This window comes from Armigeres subalbatus, chromosome 3 (genome assembly GCF_024139115.2).
Source record: "Armigeres subalbatus isolate Guangzhou_Male chromosome 3, GZ_Asu_2, whole genome shotgun sequence".
Taxonomy (NCBI): domain Eukaryota; kingdom Metazoa; phylum Arthropoda; class Insecta; order Diptera; family Culicidae; genus Armigeres; species Armigeres subalbatus.
This window is the reverse complement of record NC_085141.1, coordinates 49,155,941-49,174,635: the sequence shown is the minus strand read 5'-3', so window position 1 is coordinate 49,174,635 and position 18,695 is coordinate 49,155,941. Positions and strand designations below refer to the sequence as shown.

Genomic DNA, 18,695 nt, shown 5'->3' with positions numbered 1-18,695 from the left:
ATGCTTAGTCCGGTCTAGGATGTTTTGGGATGGGGAGAACTTGCCCTCCTTTTAGCCAAAAATTTCCTCATTTCGAATGAACTTTCATATCAAAATTATTAATTATATCACAGAAACAGTCGCAAAAAGAATCTTCATATTCATAGTGTCGACAAGACTATTCAGCGACAGCAAGAGATCTAAAAATTTGAAATGTTGAATGAAGATTTGCGGTATTCAAAAAAAATCCGTGTCAGATGATTTGAATAAAAATCCGCGTTATTTTGATTATATTTGATTATAAGAGATAGGACTCGATAAAATCGTCAAAGAGCTAGGCGTCGAATGAAGAATCACTTTAGAGGGTCATACGCAAACGGGTGACAAAAACTAAGATTTAAGAAAAAACGGGTGCGAAGTTTTCCAATATTTTTTTTATTTCATACAAATTGTGTCTCACATCCTACTGTAATCGATCATTAGGCGGAGAGAAGTTCTTTTTAAGCCAGCTGATTCATACACTGTGAGTGATTAACAATCATGGAGTTGACTGACAAGACAGAAAAGGGTTTTCACACAAATGAAACAACAATAATTAAATACCTTCGAGCATTTTAAATGTTTACCCCAAACTACCCCATTACCAACTATAACTCATCTTTCACCGAACCTTCCGAGGGATGATGTGCACGGAGCCTTCTCCAGAAAGCGGATCGCTCTTCGAAGAAACCGCTCTCCACCGCAAACAGTGGCTCCCCATCAGCGGGGCTCCCGATTCGCAAATACGTTAACGGAAACCCGTCCGCCGTTGGCCAGTCTGGCAAAAAGTCTCCGTCTCCATTGGATGAGGTTGGATTTCCCGAGCGGGCAAAATTAACCCACAGCTTGGTGATAACTTTTCGAACTTGCAGTTCTTCCGGTGTCGGAATCGCCGTCACGAACAAATCTTTGGCAATCGGGAACAGAAACTGCAGTTCCTCGGCGTGGCAAACACCTGACGTATAGAATAGATACTTTTATTCCAGAAACCTGAAAAGAAAGGACATTTCAACATACCATAATACTTTTCCTTGCCACCTTCGAAAATTTCAGTAAAACTGGCGGCCGTCCGCTGGGCAAATAGATACACATAGGTCGGACCCACGCTCCCAGCAACGCTATTGCTCTCCGTCAGCCGGATTCGTAAATATTCGTCCATTCCGGCCAGGAACCACGCATCGGAGTATAGCTGAAAAATGGCACACGAGACCGCATCAAATTTGGGAGGGTAAATATTTAATTAAATCGTTCGGTGGCCTTGTTGGTCGATTTTGTTTGTGGCTCTTCGGGGAGAAAAACGGTAAGGTATTTTCATGCATCATTCGTTTTGATTGCGTTTTAAATGGTTCGAGTGCGGTAAAACAACTACTTTATGAACGAGGGGGACGTTTTCATAGCTTACATTGGTAAGGTTCTGTTCCGTCTCTTTGACCAACTTTCGGTCGTTGAAGTAGAATTTGTTGATTGCCTCGGTTATTTCTTGCCTGTGAAGGTCTTCATGATGATCATAATTCAGCGATAATGGCAACGCTCTATCCCAATGTTGATTGAGGCTAGCTCGAAGCTCCGGTACATTAATAAGCGCTGTGAAAATTAATTAATAAATGAGATATGATTATTTTAAAATTGTAATAAGATAACAAACATTTTTTTCGCACAATAAAATAAAGAAGTGATGTAAATGCTTTTTTCGAAAAAAAAAAATTATGGATACCAGTATCATCGGAGTTCACTAGATGATTATAAGGAAACATTTACACTGACGATTGAGATATCCTAACAATAAAAGCTTATGCAAATACTCACAGGCACTTTTGAGAGCTCCTTCATCCAACGTTAAACCAGTCATCCACGGCAATCCTAGGGCATGTGGTTCATACTCATCCCTTGGGTGCTTGGTAATGAACGCCCCTGGAAGATCCGGTTCAACAACGGGAGGAAACGGAATCATCGGATCCGTATCCCACTCCTTCAATTCAAGAGTTCTAATTCTTTACGGTACATCGCATTGCTATCAATTTTACTTACAAAGAATCCATAGAATGCCTTCGTCACATCCTCCGCGGAAACCTTCCGTAAGCAATTCAACATTTCTCGGAATCGACCATCCCGACCCTGATCACAGTTCAGCATTTCTCCCAGCTGTACCGACCGCTTCCTGGCTACTCCTTTGTGAGTTGGCTGAGCCCATGAGTCCAGATTTACGCCGGACTGTGAGATAACTCTGTGAAACAACCCCTTTGACAGGGGCGACATCATGTGATATGTTCCGCTGGCTCCACCTGCACTCTCTCCAAACACTGTTACCAAATCGGGGTCACCCCCAAACGAGGCAATGTTCTTCTGAATCCACTGAAGCACCAGATTCTGATCCTTCAGTCCATTATTTCCGGGGCAGTCTTCCTGCTCGGTGCTCAGGAACCCTAGCGGACCTAACCGGAAGTTTGCCCCAATGTAGATCACGTCGTGTTCCAGCAAGAAGTCCGGACCGTAGAATCCTCTGGTACCGGAGCCGCATTGCCAGCCACCACCGTGGAAGAACACCATCACCGGAAGCGGTCCCTCACTGGTGATTCTCTCCGGAACGTACACGTTCAACTGAAGACAATCCTCGACACCGGAGATTACATCGTCCCTGCGGTAGGGATCCCGCTGGGTACAGAGAGGAGCATCGATGATCGCCAACCGCTCGCCATTCCACGCCTCGAACGGTTGTGGAGCCTAGTTAGAAGAAAAGGATTGTGAGATTGCATTACTAAATTATAATCATTTGTATTTAATACAGATACAACATTTTGAGGACGCATCAATCTAAAAGAGCATTCCTGTAATAATGGCCTCAACAAAACATTAGATCATAAAGACAGGTGTGAAGTACCTGCGCCATCTATCATAAATGGTCATTAGAACGATGAGATGATAATTTGGATGAAGCGTTTATTATAGTTAACGATTTGCATACGCAGTACGCACATGCCCAAACACTACAGCGAGAAGCGATGACAGGCTAATGACGACAAGTTTTAAAATCGAATGCGGGCAGCGTTTTGATTTCAGCTAAATTGAGAAGGTTGACCTCGATTGTCTGTTTTCAATGTAAAAGGCAGGCCAAAACAACATTTATCTCGTAACAAGCATCTTAACAATGTTCAGATCGAACCACCAATTATCTACCACATAAAATGCTATCAGATTGATTAATCGGCACTACTGGAGCTAAGACGATTTGGTCATGATGCTCGAAAATTGTATATGGTAAAATCAGAAGATGTAATACCGATTCAATGATGAGGTACGGAAGACCAAGAATTTCGGGCAGTGCATTAAACCATGGCCTTCTCACGCAAGTAGCACATTCTACTATACTGCATCACATCAGTGACTGCGAAAATATGTTGATTTGTAATGAGGTGGTGACGGCATATTAGATGCACGTGATCGCTTTAAAATAATTTGTGAAAAAACTATAAATTGTTGAAAACAATTAGAAATTGCAAATACTTTTTTAGAAAAACAGAACATCGGAGACATCCACAAAACATGCTTTTTAATATCTTTTATATCGAACGAGAATGTTCTCTGTCCTCCAATTTTCTTTCAATAAAGTGGAACCTTGCCGAAAATAATAACTTCGCCATAACTCCAGAGCGCAGTTCCGGTCAATTCCTAATTCCAATTGACTTCTAGTTAATGTTCCCAAACTTCCCACGGAAATTCAGAAGCTTCCAGTGGAAGTTATGAACAATTGTTTGTGTCAATGTCGAACAATTTCCCGTGAAAAAAATTGAACAATATCCCGTGGCAACTCCTAAGAATTTGTCCGTAGGTTTTCCAAAGAAATTCCTTTGAAAATTTCCATGACCCAAGTATCCCAAATAAAATTTATTTTCATGCGATGTGAAAATGGGATTTTAGGGGAACAGTTAGATACTTCCAATACGGAACTGGGACCAATATGGGTGCTGGTAAAGCGGATCTGCGGGGGCGCAAAATGCTGGCTTTGGAGAGTTGATAGTAACCAACAGTGCCCAATTGAGACCCATGTGGGCGGAAGCAGTGCGAATCCGTATCTGCAGGAGCTTTTTAAGAGACTGTAAAGGTGTTCGGCCATACGGCACACTATTTTTTGTACACACATACACGCTCACATCCACACATATAGCCTAAACAGACGAATTTTTTTTTGGATTTGTTCAAAGCTTCTTAGTTGTCGACCAAGTGTGACTAAGCAGGACGGGAGGGCTGGGACTCCCACATAAAATCAGAAAATTGCCCAAGAAAAAAAACACGTTGAATTTTTTACTAATTTTCAATGAAAGTTCAGGAATATTTCACGAATAAATGTAAAAGAATGTTTCAGTGTAATTCATAATGTTTTCTCCAGGAGCGTTTCAAGATTTTTCTGGCGAAAATCATAATATTTTCCCTGCAAAATATTTAAAAAATTTCTAGTGAAACCGACGCATGAAAAAAAAAATCGCCGCCCTCATTGACGTCTCCGCCGGCTAAAATTTGTTTTCATTATGACGCCAAAAACATCGCCGCCGAAAATTTGAAGACCAGCGCAAGACTCAAGTGTTTTATTTCGTCATTTTCACGATCGAAATACAAAACTCGAAAAGTGTTGATTTTGGATAGAGGGTTTGTTCACAGAAGTTTCAAGATATCCCTCCCCTGAAAGTGAGTTGAGAAGATTATTTTTCCACCAGAATTAGACAGACACGTAGTGTCTTCCGCAAAGTTGTAGCAAATGTTAATATCTATCTCTATCTCTTATATATAACAAACTTAAGGCGTTTTATGTAAAAATCTTTTAAAAATCTCTCTCCAATTTTTTTTTTCAATTTTCCATTTAATCTACAAAGTTGTAAAACAAGCAAAATAACATGTTTTTGCTAAACATTGTAACATTCCATCCCACATACAACAAAAGTTATCTGTAAATTATACTTATTTTTAGAGATATTTCCACCCTCCCTTAATTGCAAAAAGTCGCAAATTTGTTTACGATATGCTGAAAGTAGCCATTTCATCTTTCTACTGAAATTGAAAACTTGTAGACCTATAAAAAATCATAATATTTGAATAACTTTGGTTTTATAAGAGATTACAATAAGAGTTACATTGCTTAGCAAAACCATTTTACTGGTTTGACAACTTTGTAGAAGAGACGGAAAATGTAAAAAATCATCAGAATCAAGTGGGAAGTGTCTACAGACTTATTCAGCAGCAACCAGACTTATTCACCGTCCACGCATCGCCCCCTGACATCACTCGGAGGCCAAGATGGCGTTACGATGCCGCTGACTGGGAGGCATATGGCCTCCACCTTCGACGCACATTTGAACGAGACACGCCCACAACCCTTCCCGGCTTCACCCAAACCGTCCTAGGTGCTACCGTTGCCTGCATCCCGCAATCCAGCACCTGGCCAGGACGAAAGGCACTACGCTGGTGGTCAGATGAAACCCGTCGGGTGGTTAAAGCGAAAAGAAAGGTCTTCCAAGCGCTACGGAGACTGGTCATCCTGGTCATCCTGATAAAGTAAATGCCCTTCAGGTCTACAAACAGAAACACTATGAATGCAGGTCAGTAATATTTGAAGCCAAGAGGAAACAGTGGGAGGATTTCCGGCAACATCATCGCTTTTGTTTGGAACTTCCTCATAGGACACTCCTTTAAAGTTCTAATTGGAATCCAGGGTTCGAGGACTCTCCCGGAAGAGACTGGGGTACCCCAGGGTTCCGTTCTGGCGGTGACTCTGTTCCTTGTCGCCATGAACGGTGTGTTTCGTTCACTTCCACCGAACATTTACGTCTTCGTCTATGCCAACGATATATTGCTGGTAATCGTTCGCAACACTTCAGGCCGCACGCGAATACAAACACAATTTGCCGCAAGGGCTATCCATACCTGGGCCAGCTCTGTCAAAGTTAATTGTAAGACAAGAGTTAATCTGGTTCGGATGCTATCCAAACCGCACCGAATCAATAACAGGATGCTCCGGTTAAGGATCGGGCAAGCTATCATTGATAGCCGCTTACTCTACGGCTTGGAACTTACCTGTATCGCCCACCGTAACCTTATTGAAACTCTGTCACCGACCTTCAACTCATACGTTCGAGCCGCATCCGGGTTGCTACCTTCTACACCAGCTGAGTCTGCCTGTGCCGAGGTAGGCATCTTGGAATTTAACCATCATGTTCGGCGAGCGGCCATCTGCCGCAAATCCACCTTTTTCTCCTTATCGAAGGAGGCCGGATACTGCACGCAATAGCCGGTGTCGGTCTCACCCAGTGGCACGAGTCCATTGGCATGGAGCGAGAAGCTGGCACTCTTCAAAAGCTAACATTAACAGCTCTATAACACACAATTTCCGAAGGGGTAACAACTCCTTGGCTCTTAGAAGGTCGGTGGCCGAGCTAATAAACAGAGAATTCAACAATTACGATCACAGATATACGAATGGGTCCGTTTCAGGCCGTGGAGTAGACATCGGGGTCACAGGGACCAACATGACTATCTCGGATAGGCTCCCGGATGCCTGAATAATTTTTTTGGCCGAAGCAGCTGCAGCTCTCATCGCCGCCACCTACCCGTCCACAAAGCCCATCCTCGTTCTATCCGACTCGGATAAGAAAGACAGTGCGAGACAACTGGGAAATGTCATGGCGAGCGTCCATCACTGGACAGCTGCTGATAATCAAGGAGACAAAATCGGCCTAGACAGACCTGATCAACCTAATGGATCAGCAAATCATCTCTCGGCTCCAAACAGGACACACACACGGCTCTCACACAACTTCTGGGGGAGCCCTTCCGGAATATCTGCGACGTTAGCGGGGTCCACAACACTGTGAAACATTATATATGCCAATGCCCCAAATTCCAGGTTCCTAGAGATACCTAATGGATACCTGCCAGCATCAGGGACACGCTTTCAAATGATACAGCTAGCATCACTGCCCTCATCTGTTTCCCTAAAGACGGGGGCTTATATAGAAATATCTAATCCATCTAATATGAATCCTACGGCTTCACGGGCATCTCGAGGATAAGCTCGGTATAAGACCCCTAACTCGAGACACTCGGGCTTTCCTTAGATTCTCCCAAGGGTGTAAGTCCTCACCCCCAGTGACCATGCAACCCGGTTCCAATCTTAACCATGGTTTCCAATTAGGTCACATCTCCCGCATTCCAACAACGTCGCCTAACCCGCTCCATCTGTCACGGTGCTTCATTTACCGTTATTATGAAAAAAAATACCTTCAATCGGCCGCCGCTATTCGATTCCTACTATAATTCTACGCTTCTGTACAAAATTTCAAAAAAATCGTTGGTGAGATTTTCGATTTTCGTTATGCCGTTTTTAAGTTTTTCGAAGAAAACCCCTTGTTAACCCGTTTCGGCCCGGGCTACGATTTCAAATTATAAAATTCACTGTTTCCTTGTTTTCCAACCGATTTGCATGAAATTAAGACGAAAGATACATTATACCCTATATTTTTGTGTAGATGTATTGATCTGATGACTGGGTCCATGGGGACGGTGTTATCGAGGGGTTCCTCTGGGTCAAATGGGCTCAAAATAGGTTAACTTCCTTTTAATCGTAGATAACTAATAGTACATGTTCCCAATAATGATGCAACCGTTTTTATTTATCATTTTGAATTACTGGAGATGGAAACCGTTTGGCCCTCAAATTTTGGTTATAGGAGTTCCAGGAACCCGGTCCTTTCAGCGAAGTGGTCACTTTTTGAATGGTTCTGTAACCCAGCTTGCGATACATCAATCTTCATGATTTGGCAACACAAATACAATAGAAGACATTTGCAAAGCACCTGGGCACATTGGCCACTTCTGGAAGTACTCTGAGAACCTGGTGCCTCTCTGGGAAGTGGTCACGTTTGGAATGGTTCTGAAATCCAGCTTGCGATACATCAATCTTCATGATTTGGAACACATTTGCAGAGCATCTGGGTACATTGGCCACTTCCGGAGGTATCCTGGGAACCGGGTGCTCCCAAGTTAAGGGGTCACTTTTTCATCAAAAACCCATTGCAAATCGTAATAACTTGAAAACGAGTTTTTTTTAAGCCAAATCAATTAAATCTCTATACCCATAAAACAATTGGGTGGGTTGCACCAATAATGAAGATAGTATGATTTTTTTGATAATTATACACTCTACGATAGTTTCAGTTGATGAATTATGGTATAAATATGATGTTAAATACAACTTATCCTAAAATGATTTATTTCAATAAAATTAATTCCCCCGTACCTATATAGTAGAACAACCGTACATATGCAATTCGAAGATCTGGTGTGCCAAGAGACGGAACCATCATCAACAAGCTTTACATGCTCCATAGTTTTGAGGATGATATCAACATCATTGGTGGAGATCGCCAAAGCAGTGGAAGAAGCTTTAGTTCCTTTTACACGGAAGACTGTAAGAATAAGTCTAATCATAAACTCTGTCAAAACTAAGTACCTGGTGACTGACAGAGAACGTGTTAGTCCAACCGGGTTTGGTCCCGAGGTGAAAATGGATGGGATGCAATTTGTGGTTGTAGACGAACACACGTTACATTTGATAATGGCGTTAGCCGTGAGGTGGAAAGACGAGTTGTGGCTACAAGTAGGATTTTCTATGGTTTGCGTAGCCAGCTAAAGCCTCGCAGCCTACAGACACGGACAAAACTAGCTCTGTATACATCGTTTGTTCTTCACGTCGTCGCCCTGTACAGCCATGAAGCATGGACGTTAAACAATTCAGACTATCGAATTCTCGGAGGGTTTGCACTCAATACTTGGCGGTGTGGTGGAGAATAGTGAGCGCCAGATGCATGAATGCATGCAGTTCTACCAATAGTACAAAAATGCAGACATCGGCAGGCTGATAAAATACGGGCGATTACAGTGGGCTGGACATGTAGTGCTTATGCCGGAAGAGAGACCAGCAAGTCATGTTTAGTAGAGAACCTGAAAGAGGACGTCGGCTCCGGGATAGACCCCGCATTCGCTGGCTGTGTGCAATCGAGGAAGATGCGCGTGCGGCCGGCGTGCAGAGAGACTGGTAACTGGCGGTCCAAGAATGAGCCACCTGGAGTGTACGACCATCATTGGAACATGTAGGTAGAGAATCAATTGATTTTGCATTAAAAAAACTTGTTTTCAAGTTATTACGTTGTGCTATGTATTTTTAATTGATTTGCAAGGCGTTTTCCATCGAAAAACTTAAAAACGGCATAACTCGAAAATCTCACCAACGATTTTTTTTGAAATTTGTCCGGAAGCGTAGAATTATAGTTGGAATCGAATGACGGCTTTCGATTGAATGGTTTATTTTTTGACGTAGAACTACGTCTGTCTTTTCTATATTGGGGTACACTTTACGATTGCAAAAAATTGAAAAACGTCACGAAAATATGATAGACTTCGATCGTTAATATCTCAGCCGTCTCTCGATGGATTTTCAATTTTCTTGGACCATTCGATCAAGGAAGAGTCAACGCTTTATACCCGATGTACACTGAAGTCGTTGTTACGCGGTTATTTTTACAGGAATCGTGTTTTATGCGATTTTTTTTTCACTCGTATTTCTGGATTTCCGCGGTTCATTCAGATATAATTTGGGATTTACGCGGTTTTTTACGTTGTTTTAATTTACGCGGCCCATATCCTCCGCGTAAAAACCGACTCTAGTGTGTTACAATATCTATGTATGATAATATTTACTATTAAAAACTTACTAACAGTTTAGCACTCGGTTTCGGTGAATCAGTCAATCTCGTAAGTGCATCGCAAGCTTCTTCTTCCACAGCACTACATTCCAACTGGAACTTGGGCTGCTTTTCAACTTCTATCTATAATCTATTAGCATTTCTTTAGTTATTAATTGAAAGTTTTTTATGTTCGCCATTGCAGGGCTTTTAGCTGGTGCAGTTCGTTTATGCTAACTTAAACGTGCGTTTTCCTTGGAAAGCTTGGGGGCGTTTGACGGTAGCTTCTTGCTTACGTCTGTTGATGCCAGTAGAGGCTGCAGTTGATGTTCTTCGCTGCTGCAGTGAATGCGTTCTGGTAAACTTTTTTTGGCTCGTTTTTGCTGATTCGTAGGTGTCTGCCGGAATAAAAGCAAGTACGACGCAATTCACGTGAAGGAATAATAATTATTACCAATAACGCCGTTGACAGCCCAGCTTTCGCAATGGGTTTTCTGTAATGAGCCACCAGGGGCTTAGAATGACTTAGCGACGGGTGGTTAGTCTCTGTAGCAGTTTGCGTCGGTGATGGTTGCAGCTGTTATCAGCCAGGGTTGTGCTTTTCAAATTTTGGAATCGATTATCATTTGAATGTAAACCTAACTAATATCAATTTAATGTCAACAATGAAGTTCAATCGGATGTTTGGCATTGTGTGCTGGTGTTTTTAGGAAAATAACTTCAAAAGTAGCATTTACCAATGCTTCGAATCGAGATACAATTATCGAACGATCCTTACTCTCTAGCGAGTTTTTATTAATTGGTAATTTGGATATGTGAACGCTTGAGAGTGTTGTTCATCCTCGAATGCACATCACATCACCAGTTTTCGTAATACTCACTCAATCTCAGGAGCATAGGATAAACAACGACAACAAAAGCAGATTCAGGCTGGGCTTGAAAAACGCTTGCTTTGGTCTCATCGCACAGAATAGTCGAAAACCTGTAATTACATACAGCTACGTAGTTCAACGTCACCTTTGCGTACAACCCGATTGGGCTGCACCTTTGAGTTTTTTTTCATAATAACGGTAAATGAAGCACCGTGTCTGTCTCCTGGTCGTTTCTTGCAGCACCGCAAGTTCGAAAACTTCAATGAAGCTTTCTGATTTTATATTGTTTTCGTCTGTTACCAGACGTTCTGTTCAGTCTAGTTAACTGTTAGATAAACCTGCGGTAAATTTAGCCCTTTTTTCGGAAGTACGGAGAGACTGAATTTATCTTTCGACCAGAGGGAATCAAGGGTTAAACTGGCATCGCCGGAGAGTAGCACGTCAACGATAACAGGTCCTGCATCAAGGCCACCAATGGATACCTGGGTCTCCACTGTTCGACTGGTTTCGGGTCTAAATTTTGCCCATGGAAGATCCCAAGGCTGGACCTGATGGTGGCCATTTTATTCACATAAATAAAGGAAAAAAGATAGAGATTCGGCATGTTCAGCGAAGTTGCTCCTATCAATATTTGCTACAACTTTGCGGAAGACACTACGTGTCTATCTTATTCTGGTGGGAACATAATCTCCTCAACTCACTTTTAGGGGGATTAATCATCAAACTGTTTTTATCGAAATATGCGCTCCTAAATATCTGTGAACAAACCCTCTATCCAAAATCAATACTTTTCGAGTTTTTGTATTTCGATCGTGAAAATGACGAAATAAAAAACCCTAAAAGGTGATATAAAAAATACATGTTTAATTCTGTTCCACATCGTCATCGACTATTGATCGTGAACCAGAGCACGGCCTGCTAGAGCAGTTTTTAATCATGGAGCATCTAAACGACTTAGAAATGGATGATGACGTTGCAGTCCTAACCCGCGGTGCTCTGATATGTAAAGTAAGCTCAAAGACCTTGACGAACGCTCCTCATGGGCAGATTTGTAGTCATAGTCATCAACTCAAAGCCAAATCTGAACACGGTGATCCCTACACAGTAGGTGGTGCTGATCAATTAGCTGAAAATGCTTAAAGTTTCATATAACTTGACAGTCATATGGCGTCAGACGGTGCACTGAGGTGTATCTAAGCCCAAATAAATCCTAGCCAAACGCCAAAAACAAAATGTTTAGTAATTTTCATATTATCTTTTGTTTTTGTACTCTTAAATAATAATACTAATTTGCCTTAGAATTATTGAAACAATAGTGGTATTCACTTAACAGCGTAGGTTGCTGCGTATATGATTATAGAAATGTTTCACACACAATCACAAGGGACATATTTCAAATCGCCTGAGAAACATTTCTCGCTTAACTTTTCAAAAGGACCTAAGTAGCATTTTTTTCATGAATTTATTTGAATATTGCAATCAATAGCTTTCATGTTGTTCTGTTGATTGCGCTATTCAAATTAATTCATGAAAAAATGTTACTTAGGTCCTTTTGAAAAGTTAAGCGAGATTTCTATAAACAGATACGCAGCAACCTACGCCGTTTAGTGAATACCCCTAATATTGTTTACATGTAAGTTAGTTAGTAAGTTAGTAAGTTACAAAGCATATATAATCCAATATTTTCCCAGGTAACCAATAAGCATTAAAGTAAGCACTATAGTAGCATTATACTGGCATTGCATATGCTCCATGCTGTAAATAAGCATTTCGAAAACCTGGCTGTTCTAAATAAGCATTTTCAAAGCAATCATGAGAGGCATAGTCTTATAATAGCATTTTGAATGCACAATGTTGTTTTTCGTGAGGTGCAATGGAACAGCTACATTAGTGCCACTTTAAGGCCTGTAGTATTCATACGTCAAACGTTTTCCAATATGGAACCATATAGCGGGGACTATTTGTCCAATGAACTTACATTTGAGAATAGAAATCGGTACGTGCAGAATGTTTTTTTTCCATTCCGACCATTGACAGGAGTACTTGTCGTTAACCTAACCCTATCACTAATTACATAATTTAGATACATTTAATTATTCCATTGCACTATTTTCGATGGATGCATTAAAGCAGCACTACCGTAGCTGTTTCATTGCAACTGGGTATGACGTTTGTGACGGTTGAATTCTGAGATGAGTTAGATTAAGATTCAATGTTCCTGAAGGGGCGTAGTGTTTATGTTGGGCAAAATTATTCACATTACCATCTCTCTCTTATGGCCCAGCTGGTAAGGGCGATGACAACTACAACGTCGGGTGGCAAGAGCGCGAGTTCGAATCCCGCTCGAAGAAAGTTAAAAATTATGTTCCATTTCAAATATGGAAAAAAACAATAACGATATAATATGAAAAAAAAATATGTAAAAGAAAGAATTAGAAAAAAAATGCCAAAAAAAAACCTTTTTTCTTGTTTTTAAAATTAAGCATTAATTCAGCATTTCGGATGCTGAATAAATGCTACTCAGCAAAATTTCTACTTTACCGATAAAGTAGGATTGAGCATTTAAGCAGCCATATATTGGGCCAAAACCTGCATTAAAATAGCATTAAAGGCGACTAAAGGGCTTATTGGCATTTAAAGTTTTGCCGTAAAGGCGCATATAATGCTACTTAAATGCTTTATATAATGCTTACTGGTTTCCTGGGTTGTTTTTATGCAAGATTTGAAAATTTTCAAAATTTGTTCAGTAGACGTTTTGTCCTTTTGATTTTTTTGTCGCACTGCCCTGCTGTTTGTGGAGGGCAGGATTCAATAAGTTTCGATTTACTGTTAGCCATGCATATTATGTACAAGACAAAGTTCAAAAATAAAAATAAATTACCCAATTATTAAAACTTTATCAGTAAGCTTTAAATGGAATTGTAATACATCCGCCATTACGCTTTGTTGTTCGAGGTACCCCTTGGGACCAGCGAAGGTACCCCCAGGGGTACATGTACCCCAGGTTGAGAACCGCTGCTTTACAGTAAGGACCTTGAGAAGTCCGGGCTGACCCTGTGTAACATTGTTGAAGAAGGAATGCATGAGGGGAGGTACTTGCTACATGCAAATAAGGAGGCGGAACGAAATATCCGCCAACTTACCGAGGAGGCAGAGTTGGCAGTGAGCCATGCGGTGGAGGCCAAAGCGAAGATTCGGCTCCTTACTGAGAAAAGCAGCTGACAGAAAGTCATACTGCGGAACTCGGCAGACGCATGGCTGTCACTGAAGCAACTACAAAGCAAAGTAAGATCGATATGGCAAGCCGGTGGTATTGCATAAGAGGAAGGCTCCTGAGATCCGCCGTGAGAAGGTTGAGCAGGTTTCCGACACCGACCCTAAGGAACGATGGAAACCGCCGGGAGGAAGGCCTGCCCTGGAGGGAGGATGTGCTCCCCAAAAAAACGAGAAAGAAGCGAAAAGCTGCAAAGGCTGGAAAGGGCACAACTTCCAATGATGACCACTGTATGTAAATACGGGGGTTCATGCACGGTTGTTGTTGCCGGGGTGCTCTTCTCCAAACGTGACTGATAGAGTGATAGACATCGTTAGGACGACTTGCGATCGAGATGGGTGGCAAAGCTGCTACTTGTAAGTCGATATTGTTATAATGCGTTCTTGATAGACCCCCTGATGTATTCCTCAATTGGCGGGCCGGGGGATACGGACTAGTGAAAGGGTTCTGGTTTTAGTGGGTTGGGTAAAAAAGATTCACTTCACACCCATCCGAAACTACCTGAAAGCCTCCTCAGGTGTCTGATAGCGGATTTCCGTTTACCATTGCTCTAATTATAAAAACTGTTCAAGCCAGCCAGGTGACCATTACTTGTTGCAAGCACACAGTAGTTCTCAAAGGCAGCATTCTTGTACCAAGTGGTGCTCTATCAAATAACAAGGAATGATACCGCCAGCGATCATAAATCCCTGCTAGATGAATACAAAGAACATAAAACGATTAGCTATTCATTGAATGATTTATATATAAATCGTGATTTATATATAAATTTATATATAATATGTCGATTTTCATACCGCCATTTAATTTAATACCATTCATTTATTTGCTGTTTTTTCCTCTATAGAAGACAAATTATTGACATACGGCGGTACAAACATCGACATATGCGGACGGATTAAAAATCTTTGTTTAGTTTTAGAGATATCTGAAAAAAAAACAGCAAATAAATGAATGAACTAAAATTAGAAGTTTTAATTCTAATGTGAAATCTATGCTACTACACGCTAGTGAAGCATGGTGTGTATCAGTGGAGAACACTCAACGACTGCAGATGTTCTTTCACAAATGCAGGCTCTATACATTATTGGTGCCTGGTAGCGTCACAATTTGATCTCAAACCCCGAGGAATCAAATAAATCATTTACGACACAGGCTACTTTGCTAGGTTACTAAATGAATATAGTATAGAACCTCCTTTGGCTTTAGAACTTTGCTTCAATGTGTTATTGTTTGGTGCATTTTGCATTTGATATTCTATATCCAGTCGATAGCGATCTATGTACCATCAATAGCCAACAACGCTAATACAAAACGATTATCATAAATTTCTGCATGATTTTAATCATTTTTCAACTCATTCATGCAAAGTAAAGTCAAAAAAATGAACACAAATACTCACGAGTTTCCGCGAAGTTTCAAGTCAAATGTATACATCCGAAATCTATGTTACGCAAAAAGTTTTATTCGTTGCTACTATTTGTCTTCCGTTATTTTTTTATCTTGAAAGTAACAGAATCAAAGCATGTACGACCAGAAATATTTCCCAGGAATGACGTTAACGCTATCACCATTAGCCTACGGGTCGGAGTCCCCTCCACCGTACATACTTCAGGATCGTACTAAAAGCTCCAGCTCCGGGAATCTCTGTGTACTTCTGGAATGTTAAAATAACTTTTTCTTTCTGTTCTGCTTGATTGTTTTCTTTTTGGGTCGCTTATTTTCATCATCATCAGTGGAGTATGCTCGGTATTCATACTTTATCAAATTAAGGGACTGTACATTTGTAAGCTGCCAACAAAAAGTATATGTGCAGAACAAATAAAGCTTGTATAAAATTTTCGTTTTAATTTCGATTCCTGAAGAAGTTTGATGATAATAGAATCACGGGAGGAGTGGCTGAATCTAAATCATAGTTAACATTAATTGTTGTTTATAAAGGATTCAACTTCCATTAGGATCAGTTTATCATTTATTCGCTTATTGAATCAGCGTGAAAAACGGCATTCTTATAAGTCTTGAACTTTTCCTTTCAATTTGGAAATTTAACCATTTTCTTATTATTAAAGCAATCACACCTGCCCACAGAGTATGAATTTTTCTTTCAATTTGCGGCCACTCCTTGAACAGCACCGTAAATCAGAAAGAAAAATGGCATCTTAAAAACTCTTGAGCTTTTTCTTTCGAAAAGTTTGATTGTACGGTCCTCGCTCCTTCCCCTCGACATTCACTTACTGATGGATTTAACAAACAAGCGAGGAACGAAACTTTTAAATTATGCTCAATGTTTTTGCTGGATGCTAGGTATTTCGAATTAATTTCGCTCTGGGGAAAATTGTGTGAACTCACCTTTCCCGTCACTGAATCTGCTCAGCTTGGCCATTGTTTGAGTGATTTCAATAATTTTGCGCTATGCTTGCTGCCCCAACCGCAAAGTATTGCACGAAAATTGATCATTTCATTATTCCGGAGCTTTTCAGTCACGCCAAATTGAATCTCCACCCGACTCGCCAGGCTCGCGTGTACAAATTAATAATCCTATTTGCATAAATTTACCCAACGGGATTGCGGCCGGCAGCGATCCCCCTAACTAGACAGGCGTTTCTGTTATCACTTTCTCGGTTCATCGAATGACCTTTGGCATCGGAAATTGGCATTAATTTCCATTTGGAAGAAGTTTAATTGCCCCTGTATCGCTAATTGGTTTTGTTTTATCCGATAGCAGCCGGTCAGGACAGTCAGCGGAATCGAAGATTCTGCTAATTGACACCCGGTTTAGAAAAGTTACTAACATAAAAATGTCATTTACGTGATGGACGCAATTTTTGATCGTACATCGATGCCACGATCAACTCAGATTTGCATTATCATGTTCGAGTTGATTAAATGATTGACATCTATTTTAAAATGGTAAAACCCAGGTTCCCTATTTTTACCATTGTTAGTTGACGAATTGGGTCAAATTTCAAACTCATCCATTTAAAACCTACCAATGGAATAATTCAGTCAGCTGATTCAACAAGTTAACTATTTGATAACCGGGATAACCGCATTTTTTCGGTACGTACTGACTGAATTCGTGCAATGCCTTGGGAAATCGATTATTTTGATTAGTTGACCTGTAATTTCACCTGCCTGGTTTTGCTACAACTGAAATAGGATAAATATCTTAGAAAGAATACCAAAAAGCGTCTTAACCCATAAATCATTTTTGTACCTTCTCTCCTTAATGTCCATGCGCTGTCCAACAAGCAATTGAAAACTTAGTCCTTAAATATTACCAGTTATCGGGACCCCCCACGCCAAACTTTAATTATCTGGCCGTAAAAAGTTTAGGATCGACAAAAACTAGCGCGTCGTCGCTCATTACAGTGCAATTAAGTCTTCTCATTACTTATTTAGTCGACACTGACTGCGATGATGCAGAGCAAAGATCAACCAACCGACGACGACCGTACTAAACGGCTCCAGATACTACCGCAACGGGGCAGGGTGTCGTAACCGGGTGCCGGGTCACTTCATTCATCAGAATAAAGTACTTTTCAACTTGTTTTGCGCTGTTTCGCTAATGAAGAGTGAAAAGTTGCTTCGTTTTGTTGGGCATGTTAATGTAATTTACTTCGTACTACTTTCGACGGGGTTTTTCTTTATTTCCACTGCCGGGGAAAAAACACTATCCTCTCGAAAGAATGAAATCTCTTGTGGGCCGATGGTTGTTCATTCAGCAGCCTCTGGGGTTTTCAACTTTGTACCTATAAGCACTGAAGAGTAAGCCTTGCTGTAGGACTACTTCTGCATTAGTGCACTGCAGAAAGTATGCGGTCAGGCAGTGGTTAGTTTCAATTAATTTACACCGGATACAACTTTCTCACTTTGGTCAGGGAGATTTTCTCCGTTTTCTCCGACCCTAAGTTAAGCTGTAAATAAGAAATTTGAACCTTTTGCAGCGGACCACGTTCCGCAGTGCTGTGGTTTGCATCTACCAGTATTCTGAGATAAAAGTACGATAGAGATAGTTTGTAAGTACAAACCCCAGTTTCTTGTTCAATTTAGCTTATATTTGATGACTAGTCGACCCGGCAGACGTTGTCCTGCAGAGTAGGCGAAATCGCGCGGTGAACGGCCCATGCGAAATTTCCATACGAATCTTAATTTTAGTTTTTCACGATTTACTCAACCAAACTCGTGAATTTCGCATGAGCAAATATCATATAAACCCGTCGGAAACGATAACAAACGTAACTGCTGAAGAAATGAAGAAAATCCATCCAGTCGTTTTCGAGTTATGCGGATACGAACACAGACCATTTCATTTTTATTATATAGAATTACCATTCCTTAAAATTGCTCTTCTTAAACGACAGGATAAAATCTAAATATACCATTCGATAGGAGGTATGAATAAATACGTTGAATCGTTTTCTAGAACGTGTTTAAATAGACGAGTTAATTTATCTCCTGCTGACAAATTTATTCGATTTAAATCAATAAATGGATCAAAGTCGTAGTAGTTTATGCGAGTTCTCCATTCAACGCACCTAAACACTATGACAAACTGTATTTATAAGACACATAATATGCCATTAAAATTCATTAAGTTATAAACAATCAAAAAAACTAGAACACTGTTTCAATATTCAGAGTTGATCAGATACACCAATCTGTAGAGTAGCACCTGCTTCCGTCAGTTCCTACCATTGAGCGAGAACGGTCATATGAAACCTCAGTGCATTCCTCACCTAACACTCACTGGGACAAATTAATGATCTACCAACTCTGGTGAATGTTTTCCATGAACAGCTA

The 18,695-nt window shown here is 40.8% G+C and overlaps 1 protein-coding gene across 1 annotated transcript in view; it reads right to left on the bottom strand.

Moving 5' to 3' along the window:
• Positions 1 to 579: 579 nt before the first annotated feature.
• Positions 580 to 18,695, bottom strand: part of LOC134219812 (carboxylic ester hydrolase) — a 31,177-nt gene continuing 13,061 nt past the window's right edge. The window contains exons 2-6 of the mRNA XM_062698679.1: positions 2,047 to 2,739; positions 1,825 to 1,987; positions 1,421 to 1,602; positions 1,036 to 1,207; positions 580 to 973 (exon numbers count right to left, since the gene is read on the bottom strand). Coding sequence (XP_062554663.1) covers positions 627 to 973; positions 1,036 to 1,207; positions 1,421 to 1,602; positions 1,825 to 1,987; positions 2,047 to 2,739 — 1,557 coding nt within the window. The 3' untranslated portion in view covers positions 580 to 626. The remainder of the gene's footprint in view (positions 974 to 1,035; positions 1,208 to 1,420; positions 1,603 to 1,824; positions 1,988 to 2,046; positions 2,740 to 18,695) is intronic.